The following is a 25652-nucleotide window of genomic DNA, read 5'->3' on the forward strand; positions in this document are numbered from 1 at the left end:
ATGAGGGCAAAAGAAAGCTTAAAGAAATAGGAATAGTTAGCAAGCACCTTATAGATAGGCTCATCAGTAATAGAATATATGTCATTATATTTTCAAAAATATATAGTATAGCAAATTCAGCTAAGAAGTCAACTTTAATAAGGTGGCTTGATAGGGCAGGACCACGGAAGAAGGTCAGTTTTAATCTAGGTCTTTTACACTAAACATGGATTGTTAAAGAAGAAGTAGGCCCAGAGAGATCCTCTCTTCTTGGGTACTCATTATTTATTTTCTCCTTTATAAATCAATGTTTTTTATTATTTTTGTTTTGTTTTTAATGTTGATCCACTGATGAATGGTTTTCTTGTTTGTAGTATGATTTTAACATTGAAATTGGAGCAAAATCAAACCAGTGGTTTTTGCACTTCATGTCAAAACCAGTTGGGTACATAGTTGACGTGGGCAGTTATTAATTGAAGATGCGGTACTGACTTAATTATTTGCTAAGGTTAACTTTTTATATTTATTCTCTTCCAAAAGTGCCTGCAGTATCTTGATGTGTCGGTGCTGGGTGAGCTAGTTCCTAGGTTATGTGAACTGATCAGAAGTGGTGTAGGTCTTGGAACTAAGGTAAGCAAGTGTATTTTTCATAAGAGGAATTTGCATCTTCATTCGTTTGGGCCACAAAAATAGAAGAGCCGTCATGTGTGAAATTCATTTTTTTCTTAAAACCTGACTTTATTTTATGTTAACTATTTTGTTTCTATGACTGCACTAATAACTTAAAACATGTAATTCATTCAGAATATAAAACATGTGACTTATATTCAGTAAACATTGTCTTACTTTTTTAGTGGAATCATTTCTGTCCCCTGGTTGCCAGGTACATGCCCTCTGGGTCCTCGTTCATAATCAGTTATTAGTGGAAATGCTCATCCAGTTACCAAGTCATGGTTGCTTAAGGTGGTGATTAGTATTTTTCACAGAGGAATCAGTAGGTATTTAGATGGAAAAATGTCTTCCTTTCCAAGATTTTTCAAGGATCAGATCCCACACCCTACACTTTGAAAACAAACAACTCAACGTTTATTTCTCCTGACAAAATTAACATTTACATGTATTTTAAAATTTTAGCATTTATAGATCAGGAGAAAGTTAGAAGTTGTCTGTTAGTTTACCACCCATGGGTTAATTGCTGTTGATATTTCAAAATGTTTCCTTCTGGTCTCTTTCTGTGCATGTGTCTTCTACGATGTCCTCTCTAATGGCCATATACTCTCTCATGTGGCTGAAACATCATTTATTTTAACCCATCAAGGAATACCTGATTTGTTTTCAGCTTTTTTGATACTAAACAAAGCGCTGTGATGAATGGTTTTGGACACATCTGAAGCTGCTTCCTTTGGTTAAATTCCTAGAACGGGAAATGTTAGAACAAGGATGGACAGGATGACATGTTGCCCTCCCAAAAGATTGTACGAGTCTCCTCCTCACTTGCAATGTATGAGAGCAGTGTATACTTGCAGCAAGACCTCTGCAGGAAGTCTTGAAGGAAATCTTTGTGTTAATAATTTAAAATAAGAGTTTTACTCTTTCTAGATAGAATCTTGGAGGGGCTGTAAGGCTTTGTGTATTTCTTTAAATCTTTGACTCCTAAAACCAAGGGTTTGATAGAACATTGTGACCATCAAATTTAGACCTTTGCCTTTGTAACCCTGTAGGGAGGCTGTGCCAGTGTCATTGTGTCATTAACCACTCAGTGTCCCCAGGACCTAACACCTTACTCAGGTGAGTTTGTCAAAACCACTGGGGTGATGTTTTTGTATGGCCATGTCTTGTGTGACAAGGTTTTAAAAGGAAAAACAGTAATCATTCAGACATGCTTGTGATATCGTGTACTTTTTCTTCCCTCAAACTCTCCCACTTCTACCTTTATCTCTGTTTGCAAGAGGTACAGGATGATCAAGCTTAGCAAGTTTTTACTGTTTTATAAGTGTTTATTTCTTGGTGGTATAAGGAGGTGAGAGTATCTGCTATTCTGTACTGTATAAATGGTTTATTACCATTTATATTTAATTTTACATCAGCATTTTTCTTTGCTTGAATTGGCTTCGAGATGGGGCTGATGAACTTTATGTACCTAACTCTTGTTTTTGCAACTGTCCCCATAATAGTCTAGATTAATTAATTAATAACAGGTTAATTTTTAATTTTATACCAGGCAAAGAGAAGCAAATGGATATACAAATGTAACATGCAAGGGTTCTAGACTACTATGGAATAAATCAGATACTAATTATAGGGTTAAGTTTGTTTTGGTCCTACGAACAGAGCAGAGCATTTGGTCAGCCAAGTATCAGATTTTTCTTCTTTGTTTCCACTAGGTAAACTCATGAGTGCTTTGCTTAGTGGCCTGACAGATCGGAACGGTGTAATTCAGAAATCCTGTGCATTTGCCATGGGCCATTTAGTTCGGGTGAGTTGAATTTCTTACTTAGTTAAGTAAATATACTTTGATAATTATGAAGAACTGACCAGGATTGTTTCTCTTCCAGACGTCACGGGATAGCAGCACAGAGAAACTCCTGCAGAAACTCAATGGCTGGTATATGGAGAAAGAAGGTACCTTTTTTCTTCCTACTTAAATTATTGTTAAGTTAGATGTAAACAACCTAATGAAACAATACAAATCAGGTCTTACCCTTTCTGATTTTATGTGGTTTGCTAGGAACATTTCTGATTGATTTTACTGGTTTGTTTTGCTGTAGTACAAGTCAAGCAGTGGTCTGTTTTTTGTTTTTTTGCGGTACACGGGCCTCTCCCTTTGCGGAGCACAGGCTCCGGACGCGCAGGCTCAGCAGCCATGGCTCACGGGACCAGCTGCTCCGTGGCACGTGGGATCTTCCCGGACGGGGGCACGAACCCATGTCCCCTGCATCGGCAGGCAGACTCTCAACCACTGCGCCACCAGGGAAGCCCAGAGCAGTGGTCTGTTTTGATCAGTTACCCTAAACACAGTAAGTGTCATAAAGATTGTTTTTTTCTGCTTCTCTTTAGAACCCATCTACAAGACCTCTTGTGCTCTGACTGTTCATGCTATTGGACGGTACAGCCCTGATGTACTGAAGAACCATGCCAAAGAAGTTCTGCCTTTGGCATTCCTAGGCATGCATGAAATTGCTGATGAGGAGAAAGCAGAAAAAGAAGAATGTAATTTATGGACTGAAGTATGGCAGGAAAATGTACCTGGTTAGTAAACAGTGCCTGTGAATTAAACCTGTTTCTTAAGAACCACAGTTGAAAATTTTAACTCATGTTTTTTTATTCATAAACTTCTGTAGTTACTTTCCCGGGACCTTAACAATGTGTGTCCCATTGGGTTCTCAGCCCATCCACATTTCCAAGTTCTCAGGTTGGCGCTCAGATCTCTTTTCTTTCCTCCCTCATTGCTGCCCATGTGAGAGAATAGAAACTGCCCAAGCGACGCAGAGCTTTGCTTATTTCAGTTGAGAATGAACAGTGATTTTCGTGTTGCCTTGAGTATTATTTTAGAGTAGTGCTTCTCCACTCTGCTCTTCATCTTGACACACGTTAATGGACGAGAGCCCTCCCGTGGACATATCCAAGTTCATAACGTCCTGCTGTTGTCAAGATTGCTCTCCCTTTCAGAGAGTGATGTGATGTAACCATTGAGAATCACTGCTTTAGATTGATGGTCACTGACTTTTATTCCAGACTTAGAAAAGAAAAATCAGTTAGTTTACATATATATATATACACATATACACACATATATATATACACAGACACACACACACACACACACACACGCACATATATATATATATTTTTTTTTTTGGTCACTTAAGAGTTGCTTTTAATTTTGCTTTAGGTTCCTTTGGTGGCATTCGGTTATACCTGCAGGAGTTGATTACTATCACCCAGAAGGCTTTACAGTCTCAGTCCTGGAAAATGAAAGCCCAGGGTGCAATTGCCATGGCATCAATTGCAAAACAAACCAGCTCCCTGGTACCTCCGTATCTGGGAATGATACTGACCGCATTACTGCAAGGCCTAGCTGGACGAACATGGGCAGGAAAGGTAAAGGAACCATTCATGCCCAGTTAAATTTAAGGTATCCTTAAAGGATTATGACTTCATCTTTCATTTTCTATAAAAATTAGAATGTTGTTTTGTGGGACATCAGATGGGTTGTTGTTGTAAACCAGATTTCCTAGGCAGTTGGGAAGCTTTGGGTAAACTTTGCCTGATTAAGTGTGATATTTCATCAAAGTATGACCCACGTGTCCTTGAATACTGCACAGTAATGCTGGAGGTTGGTTTTTATTTATCATGTTCAGCTTTCCAAGAGAAGTCTTAAGCCAAGTGGTCACCCTTTTGTCCCTGTTGACCTCATGAACAGATCAGAATTTGGGCATATGTGAAATTGAGTAGCAAGGCAAGCTGTATCTAAACCCCGGGCTGAGGATGCCCATCTCTGGGGCCTCTGAATTAGTAAAAGTCATTTTTTATACACGGGTGATGGTAGGTTATACACAGTGACTACTCAGTGGGGAGCGCGAGACTGTGGCATCATACACAGTCTGGTTGACGTGGTAGAAGCCAGTAGTGGCCAGTACAGAGCTGTAGATGAAGTACGGGTCTAGGAGTCGACACAGTTCTGATTCCATTGTTGATGCTTCTGCCTCTGTGACCTTGGACAAGTTGGTTCTCTAGGCTTTATGAAATGGTGAGGAAGACAGTTATCCTGCTTCCGTGGTTTGGAGTAAAACTCTGTGGATGTGCTTGTTAAACAGTTAAGTGTGTCAAAGATATGGTGACTCTGGTTAATTTTTGTTGTCATAATTTTTAAAAATTTATGAGGTAATTATAGTCATGTACAGCGTATGTAAATGACACGTTTGCTTAATAGTATTTCCTCATCTTTCAACCCTTTAGGAAGAACTGTTGAAAGCCATTGCCTGCGTGGTGACAGCTTGCAGGTAAATGTTCCTTCAGTGAAGATGCCATTTCTTACACTGCACCTGAAAGCTGCAGCCTTTATTAACTGTTGTGATGCTTTTGTATGGATCCTGCAGTGCAGAGCTGGAGAAGCCTGTGCCCAGTCAGCCTGGCACCAGTGAAATCCTCCAGGCTGTTCTGAAGGAGTGTTGCAAAGAGAATCCCAAATACAAGATTGCAGCAATCAGCTGTGCAGGGGATGTCTTAAAGGCCACCAAAGAAGACAGATTCCAGGAGTTTGCTGACATTGTCATACCTCTCATCAAGAAGGTAATGATCGCCATATCCTTTCAGGTCTGCTTTATACTTTAAAAAAATAAAAAAATTTAAAAAAAAGAAAGAAGGAAGAGATTTTCCTGTGTCCTGTTTGCATATTTTAGGAGGACTCATGTAGCTGCAAATAGCAGAAAAATCCCCAAATACCATGGCTTCACACAAGGTAGACATTAGTCTCTCACAGGAGAGTTTAGGGAGTCTGGCTCTTTGCAGCTCCCGGCTCTGCCTTCCCTGGGGTGTGGCCATTGTCTTCACGGTCCACCGTGTATCTGCATTCCAGGTGGGTGATGGCAGAGGAGATGAAGAAAGGATGAAGGATCAAAGTAGGTATGTCAGTTCTCTCTTAAGGAGAGTTCCTAGAAGCTGCTACAGGGCCCTTTCACTTCTATCCCACTGGCCAGTGCTTAGCCGGGTGGCCACACCTGGCTGCAGGTGAGGCTGGGAATAGTAGTCTTCATTCTAGGTATCCTTTTCCCCTCCATGGGAGAAGGGTGGCTGTTTTTTATTTTTTTTAAAAAAACAAAGCAGAATGATGAGTTTATTGCAAGGGTTTCATCCAGCGAGCCAGGAACCTCAAGGCCGTGGGAGCGGTGAGTTCCCGAGAGTGGTGTTGGAGTGGGCGAACAGTCCCTGTCTTGCTGCTGATACGCTCTGCCTTGAAAGCGTGTGCTGCAGCCACCCCGGGCACCCCAGAGTGAAGATAGACTCTGCCACATGCTGGGGGACTTTGATCAAAAGCAGACTTTGGTTTCATTTGGAAAATGAAGTGCTCGTTTTTAAAGGTTGGGCACTGGTTCAAAGAAAGAAGAGTATGGTTTACCTACTTACTTTTTTGTGAAACATGAAAATTTTTAAATAGCATTTTCATTCTGTTTCTTGTGTTGCTGCTAATTTGCTGTTGTAAAAAAGCTGTTTAAATAATTTCTGTTAAGAGGGAGGGGATCTGGGGATATGTGTATTCATATGGCTGATTCACTTTGTTGTACAACAGAAACTAACACAGTACTGTGAAGCAATTATACTCCAATAAAGATTTGTGAGAAAAATAAATTCAAAGTAAAATAATTAACTATCAAAAAAAAATTTCTGTTACATACATAATGATAGTGTATGACTTTGGCAGTCTGTATCATCAGCTTGCTGGACAAGTCACTTCTCTGCCTGTTTCCATATCTTATTAAGAAGGAGTTTCGATTTAGATTATTACCGGGTTCTTCCTCCTTTAATTCTGTGATTCTAATGCAAGTCTTTTTTATGTTGTGCTCAAAATACTACATATATGGTATTTTTTTTTCACCTTTGCTTACATATTCCTTTAGAGGATTTCCGAAATTTATTGGAGAGGTGTGGTACTCCTGTTACAAAATCTTTTTACAAATAGGAAAACTCATGGTAGAAACTGTAGCATTTAATTCTTGGTTAACATCTCCTACTCTGGTACCCTGATTGTTTTAATAGTATGCCTGTAACTTTGAAGGAAAAAAAATTAAAATTTGCTTTCCTTTTTTTTGACATGTCCTAGAACTCACCTGAAAGCATTGGAGTCCAGACGACCAAAAATGAAGATGAGAATGAGAAGGAAAAGGAGCTCCAGCTGGAATCTCTGCTGGGAGCCTTTGAGGGCCTGGGCAAAGCCTGGCCCCGAAATGTGGAGACCCAACGTAAGCAGCAGAACCTGCCTTTGAAGAAGTGCTGTGGCCAGGGGTTACTTCATGACAGCGAAGGAGTTCCGTGTGACGAGTTATAGCTGCCGTTTCTTGTAGAGCCAGACTGATTAACGGCAAGAATCATCCAGTATAAATTTTACTCCTACGTTGGCAGATAATCTCATTGACTGTTTGTTTGCTAGGGCTGCTGTAACATATAGTACAACAGACTGGGTGACTTCAACCAGGGAACTGTATTTTCTCACAATTCTGGAGACTAGAAGTCTGAGATCAAGGTGTCAACAGTGTTGGTTTCTTTTGAGCCCTGTCTCCTTGGCTTGTAAATGGCCGTCCGTGTCTCTGTGTCCAGTACGTTCTTATAAGGACACCTGTCGTCTTGGGTTAGGGCCCACCCTAATGGTCTCTTTAAAACCCTGTCTCCCAACTCAGTCATATTCTGAGGTACTTGGGGGTTAGGATGTCAACATGTGAGTCTGTGGGACACAGCTCGGCCCATAACAACCATGATACATTTTATGTAGATAGTTTGACTACAAAAAGAATTCTTTCACTCTTCTTTATGGTGCTGTATTCAGAGGAATCCACAGAACTTATTAGTGGGGTCTCTTCATCTCAGAATTAATGGCCTTGTTGCCAAACCTTCAATAAGCAAATGAAATCTGTATTTCCCTGAGAAACTTGAAACTTTCTGAGAGTTTTTCAGAATTGAACATATCTTTCCGAAGGATTAAGTAAATAAACAGTAAGCCTTTACTGTTGGATTGGGTTGTAGTTAGTAGGAGTTTGCCTTGTGTTGGTTCCTGCAGGGCATCCTACATCTTAATATTCATGAATGTTATGAAAAGTATTGTTGGCTGTGATTGGAGGTTTCTAAAATCAGACTTAAAGGTTGTCTCTGAGCCTTGCCATCCTTTGTGTGAACTTCAGAAAGTATATTTGCTACGTATAGGGAGGGTTTTCCAAAAGATACAGATTTGTAAGAGGCCTTATTTCTTGGTATTATGTTATGGACTGCAGTGGAAGTCCACTTATTTGACATCATTAGGACTACTAACTTTTGCTTGATAGGTGGAAGAAGTTAAAGTAGGGAATTATATAAAAAGATGATACATACACAAAGCAGTTTTAGTATAAGGAGCAGAAATGTACCTTTGCTGGATTGGTTGTCATCTGGGGGAATGGCCAGGGCCTTTGAGGATTTGTTCCACACTGGCTTCTCGTATACATCTTACTCATAATGTATCAGTTTCTCGTTTTGTATCTTTATAGTGGAGAAAGAAATTACAGTCTCTTAGGAAGCAATTCAAGTGCAGAATTCTAGATTTTTTTACCCTCATCCATCTTTACATTTGTGAACCGTACTAAATTCTGCAGCATTTAAAAAATAACTACTTTGTTGAGTTTTATACTCCTGTTTCATCACTTAGCATAATATTAATTATATAATTATAATAACAAGTGCAGTTGGCATAACAGGTTTGGATAAAGCACCGTTGACTCTTGCTAAGCCTACAGCATGCAGAAGCTTGTGAGCCTCCAGAGTTCTGCTCTCTTTGGCTGTCATTCAGGGTGTTTTATGGGGAAAAGGCAGTGTGGTTTAGACTCTGTGTCAGTTCCTTAGAAAAGGCTGTTGCCTTGACAAAGAACACTTATGAACAGATATATAGGATTTTGGGGGGGGGTGTTTCTGATCAGGGAAGTTTGTGGGAATTGGGCATAAAGTCATGCTGAAGTGTTTCCGAAATGTCATGGCTTTAATTAAAGGCATTTGTTGTTTTAATTTTTCCTCTCCCCTTCCCTCTCTCTCTCCGTCTATCCCTCTCTGTCCCTGTGTCTCTCTGTCTTCCCCTCACTTGCTCTGTCTCTTGCTTCTTCACATGCTCTGACCTGCTCTGCCCCATTCCTTTTTTCCAGGTTGTTATCGTCAAGAGCTTTGCAAACTGATGTGTGACCAGCTAAAACTCAGCACATGGAAAGTGCAGCTGGGAGTCCTACAGTCAATGAATGCCTTTTTTCAGGGGTAATTTGCTTCATAGTTCAGTCATTTATTTAACCTTCCCCTACCCCTTAGCATTTTATGTATAATCAGTGGAATTTTTCTCTTTTTTTAACATCTTTACTGGAGTATAATTGCTTTACAATGCTGTGTTAGTTTCTGCTGCAGTGGAATTCTTTTAAATTTTAAAACTAAAAGCTAAAGTGACATCATAAAGCAATATATACAGATAGAAATTGTTTGTGCCAGAAAGGTTTTGGAATGTTTCTTAATAACTAGTATTTGTATCTTGCTTTCTGATTTGTACAGATTAATGCTTTTAGAAGAAGAACATGCAGATCCTGAGGCTCTGGCTGAAATTCTCCTTGAAACTTGTAAATCAATCACCTATTCTTTAGGTGAGTGGTAAATTGACATAGATAAGGAGTGTTCGTTCTAAAGCTCAAGGAGTTAAGCTTCAAACATTCCCTGCCTTGTGCTAGGAACTAAATTTATGGAACAACTACTGAACTCTCCTATTTAATATACTCAATATGTGCCCCCAAACTGGAATGTATTAATCTGGAACTGTAATTTAGGATTTCAACACCTAGATTAGAAAAACCTTTGTGACCAGTATTTTTTAAAAACCTGTACTTGGAAATAATTTCAAACTTACAGAAAAGTTACAATAATAATGCATGTAATACTTGTATGTCCTTTAGCCAAAGTCACCTGTTAACATTTTGCACCACTTACTTTATTACTTGCACTTCTCTATACATACTTTTTCCTCAACCATTTGGAAGTGTATTGCTTACATCTTGCCCCTTTCCTCCTAAATTCTTCAGTGTGCCTTCTTTTACATACCAACTTTAGATAGTATAACATTGATGCAATATTTTTTAACCATTCATATTCTAGGTTTTCAGTTGACTCAGTAATATTCTTTTTTTTTTTTTTTCGCGGTACGCGGGCCTCTCACTATTGTGGCCTCTCCCGTTGTGGAGCACAGGCTCCGGACGCGCAGGCTCAGCGGCCATGGCTCACGGGCCCAGCCGCTCTGCGGCATGTGGGATCTTCCCGGACCGGGGCACGAACCCGTGTCCCCTCCATCGGCAGGCGGACTCTCAACCACTGTGCCACCAGGGAAGCCCCAGTAATACTCTTTATATAATTTTTTCCTCTCCTCCATTAAGGAATCCAGTCCGGAATCATTTAGTGAATTTAGTTGTCGTATCGTTGTAGTCTCCTTTAATCTGGAACACTTCCTCAGCCTTTCTTTGTCTTATGTGACATTGACAATTTTGAAGAAAAGCCTCCCCCTCCCCACATTTAAAACTAGAATGTTTCTCATTTGGTGTTTGTCTGATGTTTCCTTGTGATGAGATCCAGGTTATGAATTCCCAGTAGGGCTGCTCTATAAGTGATGTTATGTCCTGTCACATCAAGAGGCACACAGTGTCCACCTGCCCTCGTTGGCAGTGTTAATTTTGATTACCTGGTCAAGGTACTACTCAATTTCCTCTGCTGTATGGTTACTATTTTTCCCCCTTCTGTCGGTTAAGCAGCCTGTGGAAACACACTTTAAGACCATTCAGATAACCTGCTCCTCATCAGAACTGGGTCTACTAAGCAGTCTGGGAGAAGACACTTTAAGCCCATGCACATATACTGCTCCTCTTCAAAGTGTCTCTTCTAGACTTAGCATGCATTGATGGGTTTTTCCTGAACCAGCTTTTACTAAGATGATTTTCCAACTCTAGCACTTCTTCCACATTTACCATTTGTGACAGTTGGCATCCTCTCATAAGCAAGGTCCCTCCCCCTCTTGAACTCTTTATTTATCTATTATCCATATTGATTCATGGATTCCTTTATTTTCCCCTTTGTTTATAATTATTTTCCTTAATTAATTTGTTGCTCAAATTATCCCAGATTTGGCCAGTGGAAGCCTCTTCGAGCTGTCTCCTGTGTCCTGTTGCTGTCTCGCCACCATTCTTTCAAGCATTTGCGTACTTCGTAGCATGACAGCCTGTTATAAGCTCATCTTTTGCTTCCTTTGTCTTGGGTCTGGTTGAGTGTTAGTTTTTTCAGTAAACAGTTTCACTGTGAACAAGATGCAGTGTCTAGAGTAGACACCAAGGAAGCGTATTTCAGTTGTGATTCTTGGAGGTAGCCACATGCCTTTGGGTAAATAACTGGCAGCTGAGAAACTAGTCTTTACGGGGTCGGGTCGCAGCCGGGTGTCCCTGAGTTGGCCTTACCCCTCGGTGATGTAATGTTCTTGGGTAAAATGAAGAGGTCTTGCAAACCTAAAGACCTTTCTTAGGCAACTTCTAAAATGGGTCCTTTAAATATTGCCATTTGTTACGGAGATTGGTATATTTGGCTGACAGCTTTTTTTTTTTAAAGTAAGGAATGTGGACATATAGCACATTTCAAGTATTTGATGATAAATTGGCTAAGGGAAGCTTACTTAGGAGCACATGTATCTTTCCCTGAATTTATAATTTCCGAACATCTTTCTTTCGGTAACACTAACTTAATCTTAGATGTTCTGTTTGTAAGGCATATAAAACAAATAATGTGAACTATATGATTTTCTTCCTAGAAAATAAGACCTACTCATCTGTGAGAACAGAAGCTTTATCTGTGATAGAATTGCTGCTTAAAAAACTTGAAGGTGAGTTCTTGATACTTCTCATTGGAGGACAGGAAAGCCAGGAGACTTTATGGCATAGGTTTTAGCATATACTCCAAAATGTAAATTAATATATTTGTACATGGAAGTGGAATATACATAGCTAAAACCTTCCAATTTTATGAAGTGTTAAATTTGGTACTCTTTTATTTTATATACTTTTAATGCATTATGAAGCTGTGGTTATCTCAATGAAGTTTTGGTTTCCATCGTGAATCTTGAGTTAATCTTGGTTAATTACAGCAAGAGGCTGACAGTGGCAGAACAGAGCTCACTATACATGTGTAAATAAACAGAATGACACACTGAAGAGTGGAGTTAGGAGAACATTTAACAGTTATCTACCTGAGTTATCAAATTTGATAGCAGTTTTCGTAATCCTATTTTTTTTTTTCTGTTTTCCTTTTTCTAAACCATCTTACAAAGAAGCAGATTTCGTCTAATGGTTTGTTCTATCACTGGTAAAAGAAGACTGTTAGCATTTTCTCCAGTGGTGTATCTGTTACTGATTTCAAAAGGAGGCCTCTTTTCTTTTTTCATTTCCCTCTTTTTATTATTTTAACCAGGTGGATGAAGAATGGGGAATGTGGAACACTTTTCTCTAGAGCATTGTGTGTCTGCTGTTTCTCCTTCTGTCTCTATCTTTGCTTAGCAATTAAAGCACCTCTCAGGGCTCCATAAAACAGGCCGTTTAGACTCAGCGACACTACATGTGTCATAATCCCTTTTTTCCTTGTTGAAGTAGAAGGGCTAGACACTTAGATATATCTCTGAATTCTCACAGTTTGCCAAATATGTATGAATATATTCTAGATGAGGAAAATGAAGCTAAACAGTGAGATGACTTGCGTGAAACCACATCACCAGGAAGTATCAGAACCTCATAAACAAGGTTTAGGATCTGATGTACTTTATGAATTTCTAATATTTTGAGTATGCCTGTAGTTCTCTGATGCTTTTCTTAAAGGAGTAATAAAGTGTCATCTGTTCAAACTGGCTTTGCAATTATGAAATTTATTGAGGACTTTTTTTTACTGAGCATATCTTACAAAGATATAGTCAGCTCAATTGCTGAAGTAGCTTTTTTGTTACTGTGTGCCCTGCCTCGATACTTCCTGCTTCCCAGCTGGCTTCAGGCTCCCTTCATTCTCTTTGTCCCACCAGCTCTGGGGACAGAGGATGAAACTCCCTGATTGGCCCTCAGGTTATTGTCAATAATTAGGCTTGGAGACAACTCTTAAACCTGTGATCATTATATACAGAACTGTTACCACGGGGTTGCTTTGCATTTATTTTGGGGATAGGATGTGTGGAAGAAAAGCAGAAAGAATAGTTTTGGATTCTCTGCTTGCTTCTTCTGTAAGGATTCTTTTGTTGCTCTTTCTCTTTCCATTCAGAATCTAAACAGTGGGAAAGTTTGACATCTGAATGCAGAGTGCTCCTGATTGAGTCTTTAGCAACTATGGAGACAGACAGCAGACCTGAGCTGCAGGAGAAAGCATCGTTACTGAAGAAAACACTTGAAAATCTGGAATAAATTAGAAGGGGAAGAAACAAACAAGTGCCATGTTCATTGGGGGTTGAAATGGTGGTATTCTCTGTGGGGGAAAGTAAAGATTAATCTGTAGCATGCATCATTCCTTGGCTGAAATAAAAAAAAAATTGCCTTAAATTTTGTTCCTTATTAGCTTTATTTTACTTGATGTTTTAAAAGTATCTGGGCTGAATAAACTAAATGGAACCTTGGATATTTGAGAGGTGGTTGTAGGTGAAACTGACAGAAATAGCTGTTGAAAGAGCTAAAGGTGTTAATAAAGGAAGAGACAAAGTTGCAGAGGAAGCTGCATAAAAATCTTAGAACTGCATCCAAATTTTAAAAAGTTATTTCAGGAAGGGGCTGTATCGACTACTTAGTTTAACCCCCTTCTTTACATCTGAAGAAACAGGTTATGAGATGACGTAGCTTCCTTGCGGAGGCCTGCGCCGAGGCTGGAACCTGTGTGATGGATGACCTGCCCAGGACACTTTCTTTTACAACCTGCTGCTAATCAGTGCTAACCCTGGCCTACCTGAGAAACTCCCAAGATGAGATGGTACAGCAGTCCTGGCACCAGAACTGAACTGACCCATTATGTAAGCATCACTGGATTCTTGAAATTCAGAAGTTGAACATTGTCTTGTCATTTGTTTAGATGATTGGTTTTTAGAAAATGATTATCTACCAACCTTACAGGTTGAGAGGGAGGGAAAATTTGGTCTCCATGTAATCGTCCTCCTTTTATAAGCAGATGAAGGTAGATTAGGACAAGATTGTTCATTTTGTCTCTTACGTATTTTGCAAAACACAAACCAACAACGAAATCGTGACTGCTTGGTTTAGACCATTTATAATCTCAAAACTGTAAAGACAAATTAAAATTTTCTACCCACTTTTATGCTTACAGTCACGACTATGGGATAGAAAGGAAAGCATTTTAATTAGCCGTCTGGGAATAACCTGATACCATTCAAAGTAAATAACTGCAGCTGTAGGGTTTCTTCCTTTCCTTATGCTGCTCAGGCCCCTGCCTGAGGATGTGGGGTAAGGGGAGAAAAAAAATTTAACACAAGTGTTTATTCAAGTAAAAGGAGAACTCTCTAGCTCACCTTGGATTACAAGCACAAAATTGGCGTACACTCAATACTGACCCCTTACTGACATTAACACCAGGGTGGAAACTCCGTGTTATTATTTTTTGTGGTCTCTATTAACCAAAGTATTTAAAATTTTCTTGACTGTGACCCATAGTAAAACTAACTTTTTTTCATCATGACCCAGAGCAGTGTGTGTGGGGTGGAGGGGAGGGAGGGAGGGAGAGAGACACAAAGAATGAATATAAAATCTTTAACTGAAATAAAATGTTTTGTGAAATGGTACATTACTATGTGTGACCTGCTTTGATCCCTCCCCGCCAACTCCCCACCACCGTTCTGAATGCTCTTTCAGACCCACTAAATTCAGTTCCTGACTCATAAATGGGTTGTTATTCAGTTTGAAAAACACTGCCATAGATAGTACCTAAACCTAGCTGCATATGCTATGTTCTGGGGTTGCTTCTGTTTGGAAAAGGGGTTTACAAATGAAAATTTAAGTGTTTATTACCAAAACATCCTCTTAGCTGGTACTAAATACAATTGTGAGTTTTAGTAGCATCATGAATTTTAAGTAAACTATCATGGACTTCCACTTGAGAGTGGTGTTTGCTTGGGGAAAAAAAATCAACTCTGGGTGTTTTTCAGAAAGCTTGCGTCCTCATAGGACTTGGTGTTTTCCAGATCTGTATTTCCCCATCCATGAAGTGCTGTCTGACTTTCATTTACAGTACCTGGGATACTCTTCCTAGGCAAGAGTGCCATGTAGGTCAGGTATTGTTGGAAGGTAAGAGTGTAAGGGCAAGAATTGTGCTCTTGGCCGTATCAAGTTTAAAACCTCATCAGATTTTATGCTTTTTAAACTTTTTGTTATTCAATATTGGGAATTTCCCATGGTGCTGAGAGAGGTGCTAAGATACTTGAACCTTAGTGCTTAGTGCTGTTGAATTAATTTGTTTTAGTTTTCTAAGCACATTTCTAAGTTTTACACTTAACTGCCTTCATCTTGACCAGCCAAGTCATTTGTACAACTAGTAACGTTAACTATGGTCTCCCAGTGCAGCTTGTGTTGGTGTGCATGGGCACACATATTTATTTAAAAGAGTTAATAACTGAGAGTTTGTCATTGTGGAATGTTGATATTAGTGAACAGATGGCAAAAGGACCCGTGAACATTTATATCTTTGGCCTTCATTTTCCAAAGCTATGTGGAACAGATTTTTATTATTTTTTTCCCTAGGAATATTCAGTGCTACTTGTCATATAGGCAACTGATTTAGAGAGTCTACTGAATTCCTTATTCCTGGAATATATATCGTCACAAATTTATTGATATGTGAAAAGGAGGTACCTGAAATTTGGCAATTGGAAATCAAAACAAAGTATCAAATTGTCTTTTTGGTGATAAAGAGCAGCCATTTCTTTAATGAATGTTTGTGTCTAATTTACAATTGCCGGTGTGTCTGCCTGTAATACAGTGTACCTGCGCAATAAAACTGATTGCCACCAAATCCCCACTGCTTTACCCTTCCATCTTTTACTTGTGTATTTACTAATGAGAAGAGAAAAGAAAAAAAGATGTGACCTTGTTGGTCTGTGCTCTAGTAGCATTTGCACTGTATGAACACTGTCTGCCCGTTGGGGGAAGTTTCTATCTGCTGCTGCCACAATATATTCATGCTGCTTGTGAAGTACAGGGAGTTATTTTGACATTGGCACTCATTGTAATGTACAAACTGTTGTTAAATGGATGTATATGTAACAGATTTTTGTATTTTATATGCAAAGTCTTCATAGAATCCTCTGCAATATGTACTAAGCTAGCTAAGCATGTGGTAGTCTTGAAAGGAAAACTCCTTCCCATGCCCAAGAAGATATTAAGTGGTAAATAAAAGCTGCATGATCAGTTCTTTGAAGTGGTGCATTAATTTTTACTGGTTCTCTGGGAAAATAGTTAACTTCCAAGGCATTGCCTGGTTATACTTTAAAGACCAAAAAAAGCCCTACTGCGTGCAGTATTCTGAGCTACTTCTACCAAACAGAAATTGTTGGCTTAAGTGTCTGGGAGTTCCAAGGCAAAACACAAACAGAGGCAAGGCACCTGAATAATTACTGTTAAATGCTTAGAGAGAAGCAATCATTGAAAGATTGGATTTTTTGATATAGGTAATCCCTGATGAACACATAGAAACAACAAGCAGTTCTGCTTTTGGTTAAGATTAACATACATGGCTATGCACATAAAACATCAGAGCTCTAGGTACATCCTATGTTGTAAACAGCCAAACAGATTTTAGGCTGTGGCTTTTTGTCCGACATCTCAGCGAGGCGCAGTGGGTAGCAGCTGCTCTCCCGGCTTCGCTGTGTCGCCCAAGGACGACAAGAAGAAGAAGGATGCCGGAAAGTCAGCCAAGAAAGACAAAGACCCAGTGAACAAATCTGGGGGCAAGGCCAAAAAGAAGTGGTCCAAAGGCAAAGTTCGGGACAAGCTCAATAACCTAGTCTTGTTTGACAAAGCAACATAAGACAAACTCTAAAGAAGTACCCAAACTATAAGGTTATAACTCCAGCTGTTGTCCCTGAGATACTGAAGATTTGTGGTTCCCTGGCCAGGGCAGCCCTTCAGGAGCTCCTTAGTAAAGGACTTACTAAACTGGTTTCAAAGCACAGAGCTCAAGTAATTTACACCAGAAATACTAAGGGTGGAGATGCTCCAGCAGCTGATGAAGACGCATGAACAGGTCCCACCAACTGTATATTTTGAAAAATAAAACTTTATTAAATCAAAAAAAAATTTTTTTGTCTGTGGAAGATACGCTTGAAGGTGAGAGATACCTTGCTTTTTCTCTCATAGCAGCTAAAAAGCCTAAGCTGCTCCCTTCTATGCTTTTCCTCCTTTTTCCCTTCAAGCTAGTACCAGATTATTTGATTAGAATAACAATTGGTTTTTAAAAAGTGGAAAACCCACAACTAGAAATATGAAAATCACTAAAGGAAAAATCTTATTGGTAAAGGCAAATATACAGTGAAGATAGTAAATCAACCACATATAAAGCTAGTATGAGCATTAAAAGATAAAAGTCGTAAAATCATCTATATCCACAATAAGTTGAGGGATACACAAAACAGTGTAAAATATGTCAAAAATAGTAAACGTGATTAGCTCTGATAGTTTTCTCGTAGCATCTTTATTATAAAGCAGAATCTAACACACCATTGTAAAGCAATTATACTCCAATAAAGATGTTAAAAAAAATGTAAACGTGGAAGTGGGTAAAAATGCAAGGATGTTAAAATGCATTCAAACTTAAGAGACCTGCAACTTAATCACATATATATATATATATATATACAGATTGCTATATATAAACCTCATAATAACCACAAACCAAAAATCTGTAATAGATACACAGAAAAGAGAAAGAAATCCAGGCATAATATTAAAGATAGTCATCAAATCACAAGGGAAGAGAGCAAAAGAAAAAGAAAGGAACAAGAAAGCTACAAAGACAACCCCCAAACAAAATGTCAAGAGTACATACCCATCAATAATTACTTTAAATGGACTAAATGCTCCAATTGGAAGACACAGAGTGGCTGCATGGATACAAAAACGAGACCCATATATATGTTGCCTACAAGAGACGCCAGATCTAAAGATGCACACAGATTGAAAATGAGGGAATGGAACGAGGTATTCCATGCATGTGGAAACGAAAAGAAAACTGGAGTAGCAATAGTTACATCAGAAAAATTGACTTTAAAACAAAGACTGTGACAAGAAACAAAGAAGGACATTACATAAGGATCAAGGGATCAATCCAAGAGGAGATGTAACAATTGTAAATATATATGCACCCAACATAGGAGCACCTCAATACATAAAGGAACACCTAATACATAACATACACCTAAAACACCTAACATAGGAACACCTAAATACATAAAGTAAATCTTAGTAGATATAAAGGGAGAAATCAAGAGTAACACAATAATAGCAGGGGATTTTAACACCCCGCTTAATAATTTTCATATATAACGTACAGCAGTGTTAATTATATTTATATGTTGTACTTTATATTCCCAGTACTTATTTAACTCATAACTGTCAGTTTGTACCTTCATTCAATTTTCCTACCTCCCAGCCCCCACCTCTGGTAACTACATATCTAATCTCTTTTTCTGTGAGTTTGTCTTTGAAGTAAAATTGACCTACAACACTATGTTAGTTCCTGGTGCACGGCATAATGATTTGGTATTTCTGTACATTACAAAATGATCACCAGGATAAGTCTGGTTACTATCTGTCACTGTACAAAGATGTTATATTGTTATTGACTTATTCCCCACACTGTACATTTTATCCCCGTGACTCATTTATTTTGTAGCTGGAAGTCTGTACCTCTTAATCTCCCTTACCTGATTCTCTCATGCATCCAACTCCCGTCCCCTCTGGTAACCACCTCTTTGTTCTCTATATCTGTGACTCTGTTTTTGCTCTGTTTGTTCAGTTGCTTTGTTTTTTAAATTCCACATGTAAGTGAGATCATACAGTGTTTGTCTTGTTCTGTCTGAATTATTTCACTTAGCAGCATGCCCTCAAGGTCCATCCATGGTGTTGCAGATGGCAAGATTTCATTATTTTTTAAGACTGAGTAATATTCCATTGTATTTATATGTATATATGTGTGTATATATATGTATATATATACATATACACACATATACGTATATATACATATCACAACTTCTTTATCCATCTGTTGATGGGGACTTAGGTTGCTTCCATATCTTGGCTCTTGTAAATAATGTTGCAATGAACATGGAAGTGCATATATCTCTTTGAGATAGTCATTTAGTTTTCTTTGGATATGTTCCCAGGAGAGGGATTGCTGGATCATATGGTAGTTCTATTTTTAATTTCTTGAGGAAACTTCATACTGTTTTCCATAGTGACTGTACCAGTTTATATTCCCACCAACAGTGCACAGGGTTCTCCTTTCTCAGTATTGAATTTTTTTTAATAGATGGTGAAATGTTCTAGGATTGATTGTGCTGATATTTGCATGACTCTGTGAATACACTAAAAAAAAATCATTGAATTGTACAATTTAAATGGGGGCAATTGTATGGTATATGAATTATATCTTAGTAAAGTTGTTTTAAAAAAAAGACAATCCATTGTAACTGGGTCATTTTAGAGTATTTGTAAGTTATAGATAACGAAACATGTACTGATTATTTTTCCATACACACTATTTGTTAAAATATGTTAATAAATTGTGTTCCCTAACAAAATGAAGCACAAGATACCTCTAGATACCCATGGAAATGGCTAAAATCAAAAAGAGCTACAATACCAAGCATTGGCACAGATACAGAGTAACAGAATTGTCATATATTACTAATGCAGTTTCAAAATGGTACAGCATCTTTTTAAAAAACTAAATTTATTTATTTTTGGCTGCAGTGGGTCCTCGTTGCTGCGTGTGGGCTTTCTCTAGTTGAGGCGAGTGGGGGCTACTCTTCATTGCAGTGTACGGGCTTCTCACTGCGGTGGCCTCCCCTGTTGTGGAGCACGGGCTCTAGGCGTGTGGGCTTCAGTGGTTGTGGCATGCGGGCTCAGGAGTTGTGGCTCACAGGCTCTGGAGCGCAGGCTCAGTAGTTGTGGCTCACAGGCTCAGTTACTCCGTGGCATGTGGGATCTTCCTGGACCAGGGCTCGAACCCGTGTCCCCTGCATTGACAGGCGGATTCTTAACCACTGTGCCACCAGGGAAGCCCCCTCGTACAGCATCTTTAAGAAACAGTTTGGTATATCATATGAAGTTAAGCATATACTTGCATTATGACCCAGAAATTTTACTCCAGAGTATTTACCCAGGAGTAATAAAATAAAAACCTATGTTTGCACAAAAACTTGTAAGTGAAGAGCAGAATTATTCATAATAGCTCAGAATTGAAAACAATTCAAATGTCTATCAAGTAGTGAATAAACCATTGTGACAGATTTATACAGTGGAATACTACTCAGTAATGAAAAGAAATGACCAATACAAATATAAAACATTTTGCTAAGTGACAAGGCTGTATATTATATAATTCTATTTATAGGAAATTCTAGAAAAGGAAAACTATAGTGACAGAAATCAGATCAGCAGTTTCAGGCATGAGCTCAGGGGAGACTGACTGCAAATGGGCACAAGAGAACTTCTTAGTTGTTGGTAATATTCTATACCTTGATTATGGCCATAAAACAAATTATGGGGCTTCCCTGGTGGCGCAGTGGTTGAGAGTCCACCTGCCGATGCAGGGGACACGGGTTCGTGCCCCGGTCCGGGAAGATCCCACATACCGCGGAGCGGCTGGGCCCGTGAGCCATGGCCGCTGAGCCTGCGCGTCCGGAGCCTGTGCACTGCACTGGGAGACCCCACAACAGTGAGAGGCCCGCATACCCAAAAAAAAAAAAAAAAAAAAAAACAAATTATGGCTCTCACTTATTTAAAACAGCTCCCCATTGTCCACAAAATTAAATTTAACCTACTTATTCTGGCATAAAAACCATTTATGGGGCTTCCCTGGTGGCGCAGTGGTTGAGAGTCCACCTGCCGATGCAGGGGACACAGGTTCGTGCCCTGGTCCGGGAAGATCCCACATGCCGCGGAGCGGCTGGGCCCGTGAGCCATGGCCGCTGAGCCTGCACGTCTGGAGCCTGTGCTCTGCAACGGGAGAGGCCACAACAGTGAGAGGCCCGCGTAACGCAAAAAAAAAAACCCAAAAAAACCCATTTATGATGTTATTACTGCCTAGTCTTAACAACTTGTAAGTTTATGCTTCTGCCTGACTTTTGTCAATCAAAACAACTTTCAGATGCAAGAATGTGCTAATCTAGAAGTTCTGTGTTTAGAAAATAAGGCTTCTTGAGACCTCCTTGTTCACCAACAATTCCAGTGTGTGCCTGGAATCTTTTTTGAGTCATCTGTGGAGAAGCCTCCATGGGCCCTCTGTACATTTCTGCTCACATAATTCCGTCACGAAATGTATACAATCTGAGTGCTTTTAGGTGTTCTTTTTTTATATGTAGCTCCCAATATTACACTTTAAATTTCTTGACAAAATAACTTTCTCTTTGAATCCCTAAAGAATATTTACTCACAGAATGTATCCTATCTTTTAATTGATTTTACCGAGGCTTTTTAGTCTGAGATCAGCTCACCAGTTCTGACCGCAGCTTGAATAAACTCCTGCCTAAAGGAAAAAACGTCTCAAATCCAAAATCCTTACCAAGTTCACACTACACAGTCTCTCACAAATATTACCCTTAAATAGTCTGAATTCCTGACCCAGACTCCATGGGATATGAGAAAATGGCTATTGTTTTACGGCAATAAGTTTTGGTTACTTTGTTATGTAGCGACAGGAAACTGATACTTCTGATAGTAAATTTTCATACCACGTTGGGAAATCACTTAAAATCTACTAAAGGTGGGCTTCCCTGTTGGTGCAGTGGTTAAGAATCCGCCTGCCAATGCAGGGGACATGGGTTTGAGCCCTGGTGCAGGAAGATCCCACATGCTGCGGAGCAGCTAAGCCCGTGCGCCACAACTACTGAGCCTGTGCTCTAGAGCCCGTGAGCCACAGCTACTGAGCCTGCGTGCCACAACTACTGAAGCCCGTGCACCTAGAGCCTGTGCTCTGCAACAAGAGAAGCCACCTTAATGAGAGGCCTGCGCACTGCAACGAAGAGTAGCCCCCACTCGCTGCAATTAAAGCCCGTGCACAGCAACGAAGACCCAATGCAGCCATAAATAAATAAATAAAATAAAATAAAATAAATAAATATATAAAAGCTAGAGTAAATATTAAAAAAAAATCTACTAAAGGTGACTTAAGCGTGTTCTATCACTTATTGCTTTCACTCCTAAGTATAAACTCATGCACAGACATGAACCAAAAGGTACACATGCAGGTTTGTAACAACATTAGTTGAAGTAGCCAAAAGGTGGAGCGAGCCAATTAAAATGTCTAACAACAGAACAGTGGATAAAGTATGTTATGATCATAAAATGGACTATCATATAGTAATAAAAACTGGACAAACTGCAGCCACATCAACGTGGATCTTGCAAGCATACTGTGGAGGGAAGGAAGCCAAACATACCACAATGCATAATCTGATGGCATAAAATCAGCAGGTAATGTTCTGTGTGTCCTCGAGAAAAATGTGTATATGTATATTTTGTTGGGTGGGTGTTCTATAGATCATGTGAAATCTGGTTGGTTTATAGTGTTGTGCCAGCCTCCTATATCCTTGTTGGTATGCTATTTAGTTTTTTTTTTAACCAATTATTGAGAATTCAGTATTAAAGTCTTCAACTATTATTGTTGAAATGTCTAGTTCTCCCTCTTATTCTGTCAGTTTCTGTTTTGAGTGTTTTGGGGCTCTTCTTTTCAGGTGCATATATATATTTATTTAGGCTTTAAAAAATTTATTTTATTATTTTTTAAAATTTATTTACTTATTTGTTTTTGGCTGCATTGGGTCTTCGTTGCTGTGTGCAGGCTTTCTCTACTTGCGGCCAGCGGGGGCTACTCTTCGTTGCGGTGCATGGGCTTCTCATTGCCGTGGCTTCTCCTGTGGAGCACGGGCTCTAGGCGTGCGGGCTTCGGTAGTTGTGGCTCGTGGGCTCTAGAGCACAGGCTCAGTAGTTGTGGTTCATGGGCTTAGTTGCTCCGCAGCAAGTGGGATCTTCCTGGACCAGGGCTCGAACCCGTGTCCCCTGCATTGGCAGGTGGATTCTTAACCACTGCCACCAGGGAAGTCCCTATATATATATTTATAATTGTGTGTCTTCTTGATGGGTTGACCTTTCTATCATTACTAAATATGGGCCATATTTTCCTGTTTCTTTGCATTCATCATATTTTGTTGTTGAAAACTGGACATTAAAAATAATATTTGTGGCAAATCTGGAAATCAGATTCCCTTCCCATTCCAGAACTTGTTGCTGTTGGTGTGTTCTATTTTTAGTGATTTCCTGAACTAATTCTGTAAAGTCCCAATTCTTTATTGGACCTGACCAATGAAGTCTCTACTCAGTTAGCTGAATGGTCAGCTAATGACTGGACAGAGATTTCCTTGAATACACTGCACCAAGAAGCTCCCCATTCTGGCAGCTACTCCTGTTCCCCCATTAGCCAAAGCTCAATTATCCAAGAATAATAATAGAGAATAGCTAAGACGAGCCAACACCCTATAATTCAATTTGAGCTATCACTATTTTTTTTTTTTTGCGGTACGCGGGCCTCTCACTGTTGTGGCCTCTCTCCCGTTGCAGAGCACAGGCTCCGGATGCGCAGGCTCAGCGGCCATGGCTCACGGGCCTAGCCGCTCCGCGGCATGTGGGATCTTCCCGGACCGGGGCAGGAACCCGTGTCCCCTGCATCGGCAGGCGGACTCTCAACCACTGCGCCACCAGGGAAGTCCCTATCACTATTTTTATAGATCCTTAGTCTTCCCACCCAGACCCTCAGTGCTCAGTCCGTCTTCCACCCTTTGTTGAGCAGCTTCACTACCTCATCGTAGATGATGAACACGAGGGCCACGTCCAGGCAGGTTCGGCCCCGTAGGGGGACGATGCCACTGCAGAACGCTTTGAGCTCCTCATACCTCAGGACCTGCGAGCAGCCGTCCGTGTTCGGTGTTGCTCCGCCTCCCGGCCCTGCATCCGGTCTTGACCTAGTCCAGAGGTGTGTTCCCAAAGACGCTGGCTGCGCTCGCGATAGCTTGAAAACCCCGTGATCAGCAGTTTCCCGGGCTCGCCGGAGCTGGGCGCTGGGTACCGGTTGTGCAGGGAGCTTCTGACCAAGAAGCGGACGGCCCGGTGGGATCTGCCGGCTGGCGGCCCTGGTAAGTCCTCTTCAGCCCTTGTTCCCGAACAATCTCCCTGACCCCGTGGAGGAATCCTCTGTACTGTGGGTTTAGGGGAGATCTGGTCGTGTATGAACTTCACCTGGATGGTCTCCCTGGGCGCACAACCACCACGGCCTCGGCCTCGCGGGCGCCCAGGCCACACAGCAGCACACGTGCTGTCCAGCGGCCCCTGGGCATCCTGCGCGTGGGTGCTGAGGGCTGCGACCATCTGGACGTGATGGCTGCTTTGGGGCTGGAGCCGTAGAGTGGGGAGGAGGCCTCGGTGCGGCCCGGTGCACCAGGACGGCCGACCTCCTGCCATACTCAGTCCCAGTGCCCAGGGACCCGGCTGTGCGAACGCGCGTAGGGCTGCACCTGTGTCATCATGTACCCGGTGGGGAAGGTGATGCAAACTGCGATCCGGCCGCTAGGGAGCCTGTGGGGACCAGGAACCCGCTCCTGAGAACCCCGCCGCCCCGCCTCTGCGGACTTTGCTGCGTCTGAGCCGCTGGGAGGCCTAGCCGGTCCCCACGCTCCACCTCCGTTTTCCTGGCGAGGCACGGCGGGGTGACACACAGGTCAAGCCCCTCCGGAGTGAACTTGTAAAAACATTTATGATTAGGCATTTAGGTGCCCCAAATATAAAAATATTGTGGAGATTCTTGCAGCCATTGATAATTCAGTGACTAAAAAAGTTTAATATTTCTGTAAGAAAAATACCTTAGTAAAAAAATATTAAAAATTTTTTTATTTTATTGAAGTATAGTTGACTTACAATGTGTTAATTTCTGCTGTACAGGAAAGTGATTCAGATATATATATATATATATTCTTTTTCGTATTTATTTCCATTTTGGTTTATTGCAGGATATTGAATATAGTTCCCTGTGCTCTACAGTAGGACCTTGTTGTTTATCCAGTTTATATAATAATAGTTTGCATCTGCTGATCTGAAACTCCCAATCCATCCCTCCCCCACCCTCCTTCCCCTTGGCAACCACAAGTTCGTTCTCTGTGTCTGTGAGTGTGTTTCTGTTTCATAGATAAGTTCATTTGTGTCATATTTTAGATTCCACATGTAAGTGATATACGGTATTTGTCTTTCTCTTTGTGACTTACTTCACTTAGTATGATAATTTCTAGGCCCATCCATGTTGCTGAAAATGGTATTATTTCCTTCTTTTTTATGGCTGAGTAGTATTGCATGGTATATATGTACCACATCTTCTTTATCCATTCATCTGTCAGTGGACATTTAGGTTGTTTACATGAATTGGCTATTGTGAATTGCGCTGCTATGAATATAGGGGTACATGTATCTTTCTGAATTACAGTTTTGTTGGGCTATATGCCCAGGAATGGGATTGCTGAATCATATGGCAACTCTATTTTTAGTTAGAAAACATATTTTTTAATGAACTATTTAAGGATTAGTTGGAGGATAAGTCGCCCCTTTAATAACAAATACTTCAGTATTTAACAACAA

At 40.3% G+C, this 25652-nt stretch overlaps 1 protein-coding gene and 2 pseudogenes across 6 annotated transcripts in view; 2 read left to right on the top strand and 1 right to left on the bottom strand.

Annotated features, from left to right (window-relative positions):
* ECPAS (Ecm29 proteasome adaptor and scaffold) overlaps positions 1–13295 on the top strand; it is a 98833-nt gene extending 85538 nt beyond the window's left edge. For all 6 annotated transcript variants that reach the window (XM_067743673.1, XM_067743674.1, XM_067743671.1 and 3 more), the window contains 13 exons: positions 520–609; positions 1701–1767; positions 2364–2455; positions 2535–2601; positions 3037–3228; positions 3872–4080; positions 4939–4982; positions 5079–5271; positions 6800–6938; positions 8859–8964; positions 9250–9338; positions 11534–11605; positions 13021–13295. In XM_067743673.1, coding sequence (XP_067599774.1) covers positions 520–609; positions 1701–1767; positions 2364–2455; positions 2535–2601; positions 3037–3228; positions 3872–4080; positions 4939–4982; positions 5079–5271; positions 6800–6938; positions 8859–8964; positions 9250–9338; positions 11534–11605; positions 13021–13160 — 1500 coding nt within the window. In that variant the 3' untranslated portion in view covers positions 13161–13295. The remainder of the gene's footprint in view (positions 1–519; positions 610–1700; positions 1768–2363; positions 2456–2534; positions 2602–3036; positions 3229–3871; positions 4081–4938; positions 4983–5078; positions 5272–6799; positions 6939–8858; positions 8965–9249; positions 9339–11533; positions 11606–13020) is intronic.
* Positions 13296–13708: 413 nt separating this feature from the next.
* Positions 13709–17048, top strand: LOC137228321 (small ribosomal subunit protein eS25-like; annotated as a pseudogene).
* A 6742-nt stretch (positions 17049–23790) lies between these two features.
* On the bottom strand, positions 23791–24395 carry LOC137226986 (tricarboxylate transport protein, mitochondrial pseudogene; annotated as a pseudogene).
* Between the last annotated feature and the right edge of the window lie 1257 nt (positions 24396–25652).

This window comes from Pseudorca crassidens, chromosome 7 (genome assembly GCF_039906515.1).
Source record: "Pseudorca crassidens isolate mPseCra1 chromosome 7, mPseCra1.hap1, whole genome shotgun sequence".
Classification (NCBI taxonomy): Eukaryota; Metazoa; Chordata; class Mammalia; order Artiodactyla; family Delphinidae; genus Pseudorca; species Pseudorca crassidens.